Source organism: Olea europaea, chromosome 10, assembly GCF_002742605.1.
Source record: "Olea europaea var. sylvestris chromosome 10, O_europaea_v1, whole genome shotgun sequence".
In the NCBI taxonomy this organism is placed as follows: Eukaryota; Viridiplantae; Streptophyta; class Magnoliopsida; order Lamiales; family Oleaceae; genus Olea; species Olea europaea.
Genome location: NC_036246.1, coordinates 41,694,102 through 41,709,334, shown reverse-complemented (window position 1 = coordinate 41,709,334; position 15,233 = coordinate 41,694,102). Strand labels below are relative to the sequence as shown.

Sequence of the window (15,233 nt, the reverse complement as noted above, 5' to 3'; positions counted from 1 at the left end):
AGAACCCTATGCAAATAATGTTCGATAAATAAAAATATTAAAAAAATATACTAACACACTGCTATTAGATGCAATAACCAACCGATAACGGAATAAACAAAATGAACGTAAATTACTATTTTTCATATACTTAATTTGCTAATTTGATCGTTTATTTTAATATTTTAATTACTTATTTTAATTATTTATCTAACACTTAATTTACTTTTTCATTTTTAATTAATGTTTAAACACTTATTTTAATTTTTTAAGCATATCGCTTATTTCATATTCACAAAATTATTTTAATTGCTTCGTAAAAAATTAATTTAATTGACATTTTCATATCCTAATTTAATTGTTTATTTTTATTATTTCACAAATGTTTATATATTTATTTAAATTCTTTATGCATATTACTTATTGAACATGTAATTAAATTTTTTTAATAACACTTCTTTTGATCGTTTATTTTAATATTTTAATTATTTTTCTAACACTTAATTTACTTTTTCATTTTTAATGAATGTTTAAATGCTTATTTTAATTATTTATGCATAATGCTTATTTCATATTTACAAATTTATTTTAATTGCTTTGCAAAAACTTAATTTGATTAATATTTTAATTTTCAAATTTAATTGCGTATTTTTATTGTTTTACAAATGTTTAAATATGTATTTAAATTATATATATATGTTATTTAATATTTAATTATTTCTTTTAATTATTTTACTAACACTTATTTTGATATTTTAATTGCTTATTTTAATTTTTTTTCTAACAGTTAATTTAGTTATTTATTTTTAATGAAATTTTAAAACTTATTTTAATTATTTACAAATGTTTAATTATGTATTTAAATTCTTTATATATATCTTATTTAATATTTCATTTTTTAAAATTAATTTAGTAACACTTATTTTTAAATGCTTATTTTAATATTTTAATTATTTTTCTAACACTTAATTTAGTTTTTTTAATTCTAATGAATGTTTAAATACTAATTTTAATTCTTTACGCATAATACTTATTTCATATTTACAAATTTATTTTAATTGCTTTTAAAAAAATTAATTTTTTTGCTAATTTAATTGCTTATTTTTTTTAGTTTACAAATGTTTAAATATTTATTTAAATTCTTTATATATATTAATTATTTAATATTATATTATTTCTTTTAATTTTTTTACTATTACTTAATATAAAATAATTAATTAATCTAAATTAGCAACTAATAAATATTTCGATAAATAATATAACATTTACACCTTATATTTACTATAAATAATTTTAAATACATAATATACATTCAAATTAAGCAATTCAAATAAACAATTACATATTAGAGAACACAATATAAGCCATTAATAATTATTTAATTAACTTCAATAATTACTGAAAAAAAAGCCCACGGCCCAAAATAACGGCCGACCCAGTCAACTGGGCAAATATTAGAAAACACAATATAAGCCATTAATAATTATTTAATTAACTTCAATAATTACTGAAAAAAAAGCCCACGGCCCAAAATAACGGCCAGCCCAGTCAACTGGGCACCCAGTTGCCCAGTTGACTGGGCCACTGGGCGTTACTGTGCCCAGGTGGCCCAGTCAACTGGGTTGCCCCAGTTGACTGGGTACATTCGCCCAGGCGGCGTGCCCAACGCTAGCCTTCCATTTCCGGCCATGGAAATCGCCGAAAAACTCCATTTTCGACGATCTCTACTCCTTCCCAAACAATAACCCAAATTTCACATTCACACAAGGATTTCTCAACACATATATATAAAATCATACTTTTTTCCAAAAATAAAAATAAAAACATTGTTTTTTTTGGTATAAAAATCTTACATTTTTCAGAGAGAAATGGCCAATTAGGTCTCCTATTTTTCCTTATTTGTCGATAACTGGGTCGACTGTACTACAGTACTTTTCCACTCGCCTTCTGCTTTTTTTCTTGCAAGTCCTGAGGGGTAAAATTAGGTTTCTCTTGATTTTTGTTGATTTTCACTGTTTTAAATAATTTTGCCTTTTTTTTTTTTTTTTTAACTGATCAAAGGCCTCTTTAAAAAACTGATCGGGTCAACCGGCCGTTGGCCACTAATTCCTCCTAAAACCCTTCCCTCCTCTTTTCATTTCCATTTGAATCGAGAAGCCTCGACCTTTTTACACTGCCACAACCAATGTCCGCCGTCTCTCGCCTCCTCCACCGTTCTTTTTCCACCACGGCCCATTCTCCCTCCATCAAGTCCCTCTCTGAGGACCTCTACAAGGAGCGAAACCTGAAGAAACTCGTCGATAAATTCAAGCTCTATTCATCTTCCGACCGTTTCCGCACCAAGAATGGTATTTATGAGTCTACGGTCCGCCGCCTGGCTTCCGCCAAACGCTTCAAATGGATCGAAGAAATTCTCGAACATCAGAAGCAATTCAGACATGATATTTCCAAGGAGAACTTCTCTATCCGGCTTGTCAAATTGTATGGACAATCGGGCATGTTTGAGAATGCGAAAAAAGTGTTCGATGAAATGCCTGAGAGGAATTGTGAAAGGAGTGTGAAGAGTGTGAATGCCCTTTTATCAGCTTGTGTGAATTCGGGGAAACTTGAGGAGATTGAGGGGATTTTTAGGGAAATTGAGATGAAGTGGCAAGTGAGGCCTGATGTCTTTTCATACAATATTGTGATCAAAGGGCTGTGTGAGATGGGGGAGTGGGATAAAGGGTTGGGAGTGGTTGATGAGATGGAAAGAAGTGGGGTGAAGCCCGATTTGGTTACTTTTAATACAGTTCTCGATAAGTTATATTCGAATAAGAGGTATGATGATGGTGAAAAGATGTGGAGACGAATGGTGGACAGTGGATTTTTCCCCAATGTTAGGAGCTATAATGCGAGGCTTGTGGGATTGGTTAATGAGAAGAAGTTTAATGAAGCTATTAAGTTGATTAGTGAAATGGGGAAAAGTGGGATACAGCCTGATTTTTTTAGCTACGCAATTCTCATTAGAGGGTATTGCGATGAGGGAGATTTGAAGGGGGTGAAGAAATGGTATGGCGACTTGGTCAGAAGCGATCATGTCCCAGATAGGGCATTGTTCAGGGTGGTTCTTTCTTCTGCATTAGATAAGGGTGATTATGATTGGGTTTTTGAGCTTTGCAAAGAGGTTTTCGAGAGGAAGCGTCTGGTTGATGCAAGATTGTTGCAGAATGTGGTGGATGGGTTGATGAAGGATTCAAGGATTGAAGAGGCTAAGACGGTTGTTCAGATGGGGAGGTCAAATGATTACTGCCATTATAAGCTTGAGCTGCCATCACAAGTAGTTTAATTATCCTGACTACATTTTTTTATCCTTGTACTTAATCTTTGGCTTGACTGAATATTGAGTTGAGATAGCTGAATGAATTTGAGCTACTGACTTGAGAATTGCTCTAAAGTTGAAAGATTTGTTTATTTTGGCCTCGTTTAGAGACAGACTTTTAGACAGAATGTTTTGCAGTCCTTCCGCTTATGTTGGAATACAATTGAAATGCATGCATGCTACGTCTTTCCCTTAATACCTACTATTGCTTTGGAACCATTGCTATGTTTGGTGAAACTTTATGCTCTTTTGTTAGGTTTGCCAGTGAACCATTTTTGAGCATGTAATGGCAAGAAGATAGGCGTCAGTTTGATCTAGTAGCGTGCTTTGCTAGAAATCCAGTTACAGTTCAAACTGCCACTCAAGAATAATTCCATCATATAAGAAGGGTTGCTTTTTCTATGCATCATCAAACACAATAGATTTCGTATACTCCACAAGAAGTGGGAGCCGTTGATTCTCATCATAACTGTACATAGGAGGAACCATTCTTGCAAGATTAAGAGAAGCCCTGGGCGAAAGATGGTGCCGAAAGTTTTAGATTGAAATACTCATTATTAAGACAGTTTCATTCACTTGATATCAAATCAAGAACATGATTTTGTGCAATATCGACAGATATGCCTCTGTGCTGTTTCATGTAGCATTCTCTTTATGATCAATCATTGCCATATTGATGCTCATCCTGCCAAATGATCCTAAATTATGATCACGTTGACATATATATTCATCATAAGTTGTGAAATCATTACCTTTTGGCACTTCCTAAGTCGTCCCATAAGCAAAGAATTGTCCCCACTGAGGATATGAGTCTGGATGTATCATTCAAATGGATGGCATTTTGTGTTGTTTGGCCAATACCCAAGAGAGAGGAGTGAACTAGCGCTAGACGTACTCTGGAACTTAACTTCCCATTTTCCAGGTACTTGTCCGCTGTTGGCAAGTCACCAGATGCAAACCATTCTGCTTCTACCAGGAACGCGTTGCACAAAGTCGCCCACTGAAACTTAAAAGAATCCTATTAAATTGTCGTGTTCGTACGGTTAAGAAAATATACATTTTGCATGTTTCGTTAAAAGTACTCGACATTACAATAAACATTATTCATCTTTGTTTTGTTCTTTAATATTGTCAAGACCGCCTTACAAAACAAGCTTCCATAGAGAATTGCTGATTTACCAATGTTCTTAGGGTTTTAGTCGGGTTATGTCCATGCTTCTTTTCGATCCAGTAGCCCATCTCATTCATCGTGTCAGGAAGTGCCTCGTAACAAATTTTCATGAAGTCTGGTAACATATCCATGGCAGCATATTCCCATCTATATATAATCAAATTTTGGTCATTATATTGTAGCTAAAATTTGCTTCTGAGAAATCAAATAACTGAAAAATACCTGTTTATGGCTTCTGTAAACAGTGCCAGTTTTTGGGGTGTCCCATAAAATAAAAAATGTCATCTATTATGTAGATAAAAGCAATGCATTTTGTCAGCTGAATTCCTTGCTCTTCATAGGAGGGATCTTTTAGGCGGGCCATGGACCATCTGTACCATTTCACTGGTTGGTTCCTAGCGAGCTTCAATTCCTCTGCCAAGCCAAGTTCTTTCCACCACCTAAAATATCAAGGATTAAAACCCGACCTTATTTTAGGGATGAAGTCCTAACCAAATATCTGAGAGCAAATAATGAACGACGCAACAAACAGAAAAACATACACAAGAACATATAGATTTATGTTGGCTCACCCTCAACGTAAGAGCCATGTCTACTGGTTGCAGTTTTTCACTATGATAAAGAAGAAGTTTTACGATATAGATCTCGCACCACACAAAAAACTGCCTTTCATACTCCTTTATATAGGTAGGAAGTTAGAGCGATCTAATACAAGGATATGAGTGCCCAAAATGGTACGTGTACCTGAAGATCGATTCATGATCGAGAGTATGAATGAACAGTGGAGCACATATTAAATGAAAGGGTACGGGGTACTTATATTTGAAAATGATATTAGTGGATAGGTAGAGATTACTGAGGGGCTTTTTCATCAAGAGATTAAACTGTATATTGTGTATAACCTTTTTCTTACTCGAAAACTTGATGCAATTCATGTCTGTGAACGGATTTTTGCATCCGAAAATCCATATTTGCCAGCTCTTTCAATGTTTTTTCCCGTCTGTTTTTGCCTTTAAAATAAAAGACAGAGTCGTTCGAATTCAATCTTGCCATGCTTTTGTGATAAGGATGTCTCAATTTGTGATTAACAAATTTGGATAAATTTTGATCCATATTTGTCATGCATTCTTGAAGAATCTGGCTACTGTAATATACAGCCTCATCAATAATGTCTTCTCCTTTAAACAAAGCTGTACTGCTTCATACAATTCCATCAATCTTATGATGTCTTGTCTTAGGTTTTGTCTGAATCTCCCATCCTTGCCCTTGAAGTTGGTGAATACATATGCATTATGGATCTCTATTATTACTTGGTTAATGATACTATATATATACATTATATATATATATATATATATACGGAAATGATCTCCTAAGTACCAGTATTTAAAAGATTATATATATATTTATATGCGATTTGACATTATTTAAGAGTATTATGTAAGAAAAATAAGTAAAAAATCTTGTTTGTTATTGTAAATAGTACCGGAATAAGCTTGATACATACAAGATTATAGAAGCAGCTTAAAGTCTTTCTTTCTTTTTTTATTTTTTTATTTTCATCTTGTGCAAATACTAGACAGGAATGAGGAATAAAAACAAGTCAAAATCTTGATTGTTCCTGTACGAGACTGTCTAGTACTGCGTACCAAAGATGCCCCTCGAGTTACAGCATACGAGTTTCATAACTTAAAAAATGAATGAAGTTCATGGGAAATAAAAGAAGAATTAACATGCTTGTACATGGTATCCTTGTTGTCTCAAGAGTCCGAAAGAAAGTAAAACATGATGAAGAGTGTAGTATTTATAATCACAAGTGCTTGTTGCCACGTAGTGTTGCTTCAGAATTGCTTTGATTTACTCCTGAAGATGATGATACCAAAAAGTGCCTAAGATTCTCCACTTTTTGAACATAAAATTCATCCTGGACCTGCAAGTTAGAGCACATATATTCTTTACATATATATAGATCAAATAGATTTACACGTAGTGAATACAAAATATCTGATAAATTGGAGCCGTGTTCATTTATATCAGAAGTTACTAGAATTCTCCATTTCCGAGTAGTAGAAGCTCTACATGCAACACGAAAGGGATTTCCCTTTCCTATTTTCCGAGTAACGGTCGAGAGAATAGAACAGCCGCAGCCAGGAAGAGGCGACAGGCCGCTGCAGGCTGTCATGGTTGCCATCGCAGTCAGAGCAGTTTTTTTAGAGTATTCGACTATTTCTTATACGAAAGCCTTAACCATTACTTATAAGGAAGCCTTTTGGGAAAGTCATATTGCTTGCAGGCAATGTCCTGCAATATTAACAAAAATTGTGATAATATCAAATGTTTATATATAAACCAGAAAAATATCATGGAACCGTATTAGTTGGAGAAAATTGAATGTTGGTACCCAATTTAGGATTTGGTTTCCAACCCTTAATTAAAATATTATCTTCTTTATATTTAAATAATTTGTGAAATTGCAATATTGTCAGTTAACTAGATTGGGCGAGCAAATAAATGATAAAATCTTCCACTAAAAAATAAAAATAAATTAAAACTTGCATTAGGACCCACATCCTGAATTTATCAACTACCCTACTGTACTAAATTTATTACTTAAGGGCGGGCAGAAGCCAGTCAGAGACAGGACATGATCAACAATCTGTATCATGTTATTGGAACAAAATGTGTTTATAAATTTGGTTGACAAAATTCAGACCATTGATTTTCAATGCACAATGTCTCAAAGTTCACTGTCTTCTATCTGTATTTGGTGATAATTGAAGACAACGGATGGAAGTGTTGGGAGTAGAATTAATTGGGGAGAGGGCGGCTGTCCGGAGGTCAGGGCAAGTTGGTTTTGGAATAACAGCAACTGGATGAAAGAGCATCAATTGAAGCTACAAGCACAATGGCATAAAAGGAAAATAAAAAATTCACAAACTCATAAATCCCAAATTATGCTTGATGAACTCCAATAGTAAATACATGTATGTGATTATTGTCAACATGAAGAATCATTGTGTTATTTTCTTCTGTTATTGCCTATTGCAGTTTGCCGGTAGCTAGTAACAATGGCATCCATTATCGATTATAATTGAATGAGAGAAAATTACCCACAGTCCGGGATTTGGGTACAAATGCAACATCTTTCGTGCATATTGCACTTCCAGGCATTTGCGAGGGGAGAAAGTTTCTCTCGTCTCAAATATAGGTTATCTTAATAATTCAGTAACCATTTATCTGAGGCCTGGGGCCTCGACCTGTTGTTAACCGAGAAAAAGGTATCTGACTCCTGCTGGAAATGCCTTTTGAACCAGAAAGACGATCAGCAACTGTCGGATCAGAAACTGGTCTGGAGAAGGCCTGTGCAAGCTCAAGAGCAGAAGCCACTTTCCCATAACGCTGCCCCAGGGCAGGCGCAGAGTCCGGTTTTGGATTTTCGACAGGCTTGCGCCAGGTGTCAGGTGACAGTGGCCTCTCCCGTTGCTGAGGCCGCAGGTCATTGTGTTTCTCAACCTCTCTGTAATTCCTCCAATTTTCATTCCCTTTGTTCCTTCTCTGTTCATCTGTTCTTTCAATGTCCGTCCTTTGATCTCGCCTATCAGTACTCTTTGCTACTCCGAGATCACCCAGAACATTTTTAGCTTTTTCACCGTAACCAGCAGCAGTAACTTGCACGGATACTTGATCAATCTTGAGAGCGTCTTGCTTGATCCTTCATGCATTAAAGGTTGCAAATAAAGAAAAGAAAAAGAGTTACTCGTGTGAACATGTACATAAAAACTCTGATTAAAAGAGTTACTTGTGTGAACATGTACATACCCCCGTTAGTTTCTCATTATTTACCCATTAAAATGAAAAATATGACTGTTATCCATCATATCAAGCCACCATATTTTACTTTCTATTTTTTGTGTGGGGCCCGTAACGATTATATTTTTCATTCTCATTTTTATATTAATGTGTACCAAACGGGGCCTAAAAGAGTTACTTGTGTGAACATGTACATCCTAACTCTGAACTGAAATTGAATAGATACCTAGGAGGTGGTTGGCTGTCATAATGGGTAACAGCATCAAGTCCCCTATCCTTCAGAACCTGGGAGAAGAATTGACGATCATGCTAATAAAGCTAACCAAAGCACAATCATGCTAATAAAGCTAACCACAGCACAATCATCATACATAAAAGATGCAGAAAAGACCCACACCAATCAATTAATAAGATATAGATACAGCAGGAGTAGCAGAGAGACACGAGTTAAAAAGATGAATAACCAAAAACCTAAGAGGTTTAGAACTAAACTGCCAAACCAAAAGGAGATTGAAATAATTTGAAATTTCCAAATTAATTGTTCCAACGCATGTGCCATCCATGTTTTTCACACAATTTGACAGTGATAGGAAAATGAACTTACCAATTCTCGTGGACGAGCCCCTGCGAACAGAGTGTTTCTGCGACGTTGACAAAGACCAAAACCGAAAGGATCAACAAGAGAGTTCTAACAGGCAAAAACTAAAATTTCAAGAGAAACCAGCATAAGAATGGTAAATTGTGATAGTAAAAAATGGTACTATCTTTTGGACTGTTTTGTCGGTATTTCGACCTTGCAGCTCCATTACTACTATAACTTATTGCCAGTCCCTTTACTGTTACAACCTGTCAACGTAGTCACTGCTGCTCCAGTCCTGAACCTACAGATACTACTTCTATACCAACAACTCTGGTGACTACTAAGGCTCCTACTAGGAGTTATTATCCTCATTTGCAGCAAAAACCTCAAGAAAAGGGCACCTGAAGTGAGTGTTCTTGAGTGTTACTTATGGTATGAGTTGGCTAAACAAGTTCCAAGTTGTCACTCCTCTGCCATTCTAACATGGACAATACGTGGACTTAACAAGACGACGATACAAATGCCTTTTCATAAAATGCACTCATTGTCAACGGTAAAGGTACCCAGTTGAATTCATGATTATGTTACAACAGTTTGATGAGGCTGCGCACAATGACCAAGTTTGAGCTGAGCATAATACCTTTAGCATATCCTTGGCAAAGAAAATTAAATAAAAGTTTCATCTATTGCTATTTTGAAATAGTTATAGTTCACTTCAGATTATCATCTGACAATCACTTAAAAGTTTCATCAATAGCAAATGTAATCCAGTAATCCTTTTCATGAATTAAATAGAAAAATCAAATAGACTAGGAACGAACAGAGGACCCGAAGAAATAAACAACACATGATTCAGTGAGCTAGTTAGTAAAAGTTAATGGACCTTTTGATTTCAGTGTTTCCCTCCATTTGTTCAACAGGTCGTGAGCGTGGCTTCAAATTCAACTTTGGGCGCTCTACCGCTTGATTAACAACCATCGATCTAGCAAACTCGGGTTCTACGGGATTTACAGTTCTGTGTAATTCATTCTCGTCCATCACATGAACCGGATCAATCGGCTGCTGGTGCCCCTGCACTCAAAATGATGAATTGCAAAGATACGTAACATTGTACTTGATATCTAGTTCAAAAGGAAAACCCGAATGTAAAAAACCAACATTAACCTGCTTATAATCGAATGCAAGCTCTAAATTCTCTATCGGTTCGGATCTTGGAAGTAATTTCAATTTGGGTCGCTCCGATGTTTCTAAAGTCCCTGGAGACTGTAAATCAGTCTCACCAGATACTCCAGAAATGCTATGTGGCAGAAATTCCCTGTGATCAATGGAGGGTTTCCAATCATGTGTCTCCATGTACATGGTAGACCTGACTCTATCATGAGACACAGTCTCCTTTCCACCATTGCAAATCCCATCATCAGCAATCAGACTCCTTTCCATATGCATCGCCAGTGCAACATCATGATAGTCAGTTCGACCTAAAACATCTATCCCATTGTTAATATTCCTGTTGTACATGTCTTTGCCCCGATGATGAAATTCTCTCTCAGGTTCTGAGTGTCCAATGGCCTCAATATCTTTTTGAGGATGAACATGTTGCGAGTGCCACCGACCAGATGAGACTTTCTCAATGGCACTCGCATGGGCCAGCTTTACTGCAGCATCTGGAGCTGACCATGTAGCAGAAACAGGCTCCCTTTCACATGCCACTTCCTTCTTAACACCCCATGGATTCAAATTGGACCCAGCAACCCCTGACCTGGAGTTGACACCCACATTCTGATAATTCACCCCAGCACTGCCACTCAAATTTTGGTTATTCAACCCCACCTTATGGACTTCACTAACCCTTCCAGCATATGAACTACCCACTGGACCACTAGAATGAGACGGAGGAGTTGAAGATAGCTGACTACCAACTCTAGCACCCGCCAAATTACCCGTCTTAGTTTCTACCACGCGACTTGGCAGAGCATGAACGCTCTCATCACTGACAGTTCGACGAGGACCTGATATCCCATCCAAAGGCTTGCGCTCATCCTCGTCGAAATTGCGGCCAATGCGAGCGCTATGACTTAAAAATGGGGTATTTTCATCGAAGTTCCGAGCTGACCCAGCAGATGCCGGCCGCAAGCGTTGATTGGACCTTCCCATTGAATTTCCCCATGGCGACTGCTGATCAAAACTACCACGATCTGCAGGTCTTGCCATTCTGTCCAAAAATATGAACAGTGTACAAAATTTCAGATCAGAAATTCACTTCATAGTATCCACTTCATATATTTTACTGTTCTGAATTAAAAAATAAATTACACGCCCACCACATACTTCACACAAATAAATCGACTTAAAACTCATATGGGTTTTAAATTACAAGGATCAAGTGGTTAGATCTAGACTATTTATGTATAATATCAATTAAAGAAGCACTGAGCTTCAATAAACAACCCCCCAAATAAATAAATAAATAAATAAACCTGTATTAAGGAAATTAATGGGAAATAACACTAAAATTTATTGGGTATAATTTTTAAACTCAAAAAATTTGATCTTGAATTGAAATCAAATTGACAATTAATGAATCGAACTCAAACCCAATGAAAAAAATAGATATTTTTCCCAAAATAAAAATACAAAAACGGACCAGACGCTTATACTTATTCCGGTATAATCAATAATGAAAGGGGAAAAAAACTCACACGCCAGGTGCAGAGGGGAGACGAAGATCCGAAGGAATTGAACCACCATGGAAGTCTTTGAGAGTCATCGTTGCTTTCTTCTTCGACATCTTCTCTCCCCTTTCTTCTTGCAATCTCTTGCTAAAAAGATTCAGTATATATGAATCTAGATGTGTATATATAAGTTAATAAACCCTTCTCCCCAGTTGGATGATTTACTGAATAAATCTGTATAAATATAAAAGAAAAGAATTATTGTTTTCGTCGTTTTTTCCTATCTGAAAATCTATCTAATAGTTGCAATTGCAGTCTACAGAAACTTAAACAGAGAAAAGGGTACTGGATTTGGGAGAGAAGGGTTTGGAACCTTTGATTAGGAGACGCAGATCTATCAAACTCTTCTGTCCTAACTGGACTTTAGGTGATTATTTATATAATATAAAAAAAAAAAAAAAAAGTTGAATCCCAATCTTGAGGGCCCTATCGTCCCGACCTTAGAGTTTTGTGAGGGAGGTAAATCGCGGAATGTGTCTCAACAGGCCAGGGAACAAGAGCTGTCTATACACTGCCCCTACAAGGAATCCAATTCCATATTTCAAAAATCGAACCCTCCATACTGTGCCTACAAGAAGTCCAATAAATTTTGCATCTTTCAATTTTTTTAAGTATTTTTACCTTCAATTTTATATTTGATTGTAAAACGTCATTTTTATCCATTTTTCAATAGAAAATTGTGAAATAACAAATATAACCTCCTATTTGAATAACAAAATCTTTTGCAAAATTCGAACTACGTTGCAACCAGTTTTTTATTTTTTTATTTTTGTTTTATTTAAATAAGAAAGTATATTCGTCATCTCACATCTTTTTATTAATAATAAATTAGTGGTTGAGGACAACACAACTTTCCTGCTAGATGACGTGAATTTCTAATTAAAATTGAAAAATACATAATGTAATCAACATATTGCAAGACCAACCAGTTAAAATTGTGCTTTGAATCTGATGCTACCAAAAATTGTACCTGATAAATCTCTCCAACTTGAGAACTGAGAAAGAGCACAAACAGAGCCTTCCGGTACTTGAAACAAAGACAACGAAATGTATTCTCGTCGCCCCTCTAATGCTTAAGTCTGGAAGGGAATTTATATGAGAGAATGTATAATGAAATTGTTTGTAAACACCCTCCTTAGCAATGTTCGAGCTATATAGTTCGAGATAGGAGTTTCAAATCCAAGCTCGAGCTTGCTTGTGCCTAGGGGAGAGAGTGACGAGCCCGACCATATAAACTCGAGGATGTTCAAGCCACAGGAGAGTGCTCAAGGTTACCATAATCTCGAGCATGAGGTCGTGGATGGTCGGGTCACAGAGATAATTGTATACATCAGAATCAATCAATTGTGTTCTTATCCACTTGATCAATTGCCTTGGCAAAAACATCATTATTGGTACTTGGTACTAAAATGAAAACGGAACTTGCTACAATGATGATTTCGAGGTCTTGGCAATTGACAGCAGAGATGGTAACAGCATTTCCATATCCCACATTTTTGCTAATAGTGAACGAGTCCTACTGGGAAGACGAAAACATCACCATTTTGTAGGAATTTGATAATCAACTTGTTGTCTAGGTTGGAGGTCACAAAGCCGACCTGACTACTACCTTCTAAAACAGTAATTATCTCTGTGCCTTGAGGATGGAGATGGATAGGAGTAATGTCCCATGAAGCATAGTCAAAACATACCAATGCAATTCCAAGTGTGTTCAATCCAGGTAGTTGAGCCACTGTCACGAGCGTGAAGATGAATCCTAGAGGGTTGGATGTGTTGCTTGCTAAATGAAGCCCATTGAAGGTCAAGTGTTCAGCTTGTACTAGTTTCGAGTCCATGCATGAGAGGCCATCTCGTGCTGCAAGATTGTGAATAAAAAAAATTAATAAAAACCAATAATTAAATTCACAGATGGTAGAATTCCTCGTTGCTTGTGTTATATTGTTGTTCAAAATTCAATTAAGGAATTAAAATGGAATGAAACAATATGTAGGAAGCCAAAGAAAAACCGGCGTGGTAACCAAACGATGGAAATATAAAGAAAAAATGGAGGCCCAAACTCTGTGCCATGTGGCCATGCGACCGCATGGCCATCTACCGAAATTTAAAGGGGCCCTTCAATTACTCCATGCGGCAGCATGGATTAATACCATACGGCTGCATGGTGATTTCCTGTGACCGTTGGAAGCCATTTTTCTATCGTTATTAACTTCAAAATTGGTGGCTTTTGAACCTATTTTGGCACCATTTCGTGCACACTTGGTGATGGCCTATAAATAGGTGATAAATCTAAAGCCAAAAAAAGTGAATAACATTTTTTGTGATCCATACTCATTCCAAAATCAAAGATCAAACAATTGATTGATATTCATACTCAATTTCTTCTTTATATTCTTAAAGTTTTGGAGGATTGCACTTATACTTTGGTGCTAGATCCTTTACAAGGCTTGTTATAATCCTACAAACCATTTGCCAAAGATCCTTAAGTATCTCATTCAATCCCGAGAGGAGGCAAATATAGTTTGAGAACAGTGATTACGTGTTCGAGCCTTCCATTTTATTTTCCTCAAATTTTTGGATATTAATTTAACTTGTGATTACATTTTCATTTTTTTTTGTCACTTCTTCATTCCTATATATATTTCCAACAATCTCAAAATATACTATCCTGCGATGGAGAACGAGACAACCATGGCAACCATTAAACTTATGAATCAAGATCTGGTTCGATTGGATCGTTTTGCAGGGACGAATTTCATGCGGTGGCAAGACAAGTTGAAATTCCTATTAACGATGTTGAAGATTTTTTATATCCTTGATCCAGAATTGGCACCTTTGCCAGAACCCACAAATGAAGAGACCGAAGTAATCAAGGCTAAGAGACAAAAACGCCAAGAAGATGCATTGATTTGCTACGGTCATATCTTGAATGCGCTGTCGGATCACTTATATGATTTGTATACAAATACAACTTCAACGAAGGAAATCTAGAATGCTTTGGAAAGTAAGTATAAGGCGGAAGAGAAAGGTACAAAGAAGTTTTTAATTTCTAAGTATTTTGATTTTAAATTCTTAGAAAATATCCCCCTACTTTCCCAAGTGCATGAGTTGCAAGTGATTGTCAATAAATTGAAAGCGGTGAAGATTGAAATCCCGGAGACCTTTCAAGTAGGGACTGTAATTGCTAAACTCCCGAGGACTTGGAAAGGATACTGGAAGAAAATTATGCATAGTTCCGAAAATTATTCTTTGGAACAATTGCAAAAAACATCGTTGGATTGAGGAAGAATCCCGATTGCGTGACAAGAGTGAAAACTCTTTGGAGGGAACTTCCAAGGCTAATGCTGTTGAGAAATCTGACCCGCCTGCAAAATCCAATAAGAAGAAGCCTTCAAAGAACTTTAACAAGTCCAAGAAGAAGACCAAATGAGGATGTTATGTTTGTGAAAAATCTGGACACTACGCAAAAGATTGTATACACCGGAAACACAACACCTCTGAAGGTAAAGTGAACTCCATCCAAGAAGAAAAGATTGTGGCTACCATAAGCGAGATAAATGCTATTAAGGGAAAGGTTTCCAGCTGGTGGTATGATACTTGTGCCAC

The 15,233-nt window shown here is 36.1% G+C and overlaps 4 protein-coding genes across 4 annotated transcripts; 1 reads left to right on the top strand and 3 right to left on the bottom strand.

The window, feature by feature from the left end:
• The first annotated feature begins 2,103 nt into the window (after window positions 1-2,103).
• LOC111402310 (pentatricopeptide repeat-containing protein At1g55890, mitochondrial-like) lies at window positions 2,104-4,394 on the top strand. The gene is made up of 2 exons (XM_023030528.1): window positions 2,104-3,295; window positions 3,594-4,394. The coding sequence occupies exons 1-2, from the start codon at window positions 2,165-2,167 to the stop codon at window positions 3,603-3,605; spliced, it is 1,143 nt and encodes a 380-aa protein (XP_022886296.1). The 5' UTR covers window positions 2,104-2,164; the 3' UTR covers window positions 3,606-4,394.
• Window positions 4,395-4,734: 340 nt separating this feature from the next.
• LOC111400688 (probable terpene synthase 13) lies at window positions 4,735-6,699 on the bottom strand. Its single transcript, XM_023028080.1, has 4 exons — window positions 6,553-6,699; window positions 6,323-6,438; window positions 5,422-5,703; window positions 4,735-4,948 (listed from the first exon to the last, which is right to left on the bottom strand). Exons 1-4 carry the CDS (start codon window positions 6,697-6,699, stop codon window positions 4,735-4,737), a joined length of 759 nt encoding a protein of 252 aa, XP_022883848.1.
• Window positions 6,700-7,449: 750 nt separating this feature from the next.
• On the bottom strand, window positions 7,450-11,977 carry LOC111402309. The gene is made up of 6 exons (XM_023030527.1): window positions 11,598-11,977; window positions 10,063-11,110; window positions 9,782-9,969; window positions 8,923-8,959; window positions 8,545-8,603; window positions 7,450-8,220 (listed from the first exon to the last, which is right to left on the bottom strand). The coding sequence occupies exons 1-6, from the start codon at window positions 11,684-11,686 to the stop codon at window positions 7,731-7,733; spliced, it is 1,911 nt and encodes a 636-aa protein (XP_022886295.1). The 5' UTR covers window positions 11,687-11,977; the 3' UTR covers window positions 7,450-7,730.
• Window positions 11,978-12,966: 989 nt separating this feature from the next.
• LOC111400687 (putative germin-like protein 2-2) lies at window positions 12,967-13,819 on the bottom strand. The gene is made up of 3 exons (XM_023028079.1): window positions 13,753-13,819; window positions 13,229-13,485; window positions 12,967-13,146 (listed from the first exon to the last, which is right to left on the bottom strand). Exons 1-3 carry the CDS (start codon window positions 13,817-13,819, stop codon window positions 12,967-12,969), a joined length of 504 nt encoding a protein of 167 aa, XP_022883847.1.
• Window positions 13,820-15,233: the final 1,414 nt, after the last annotated feature.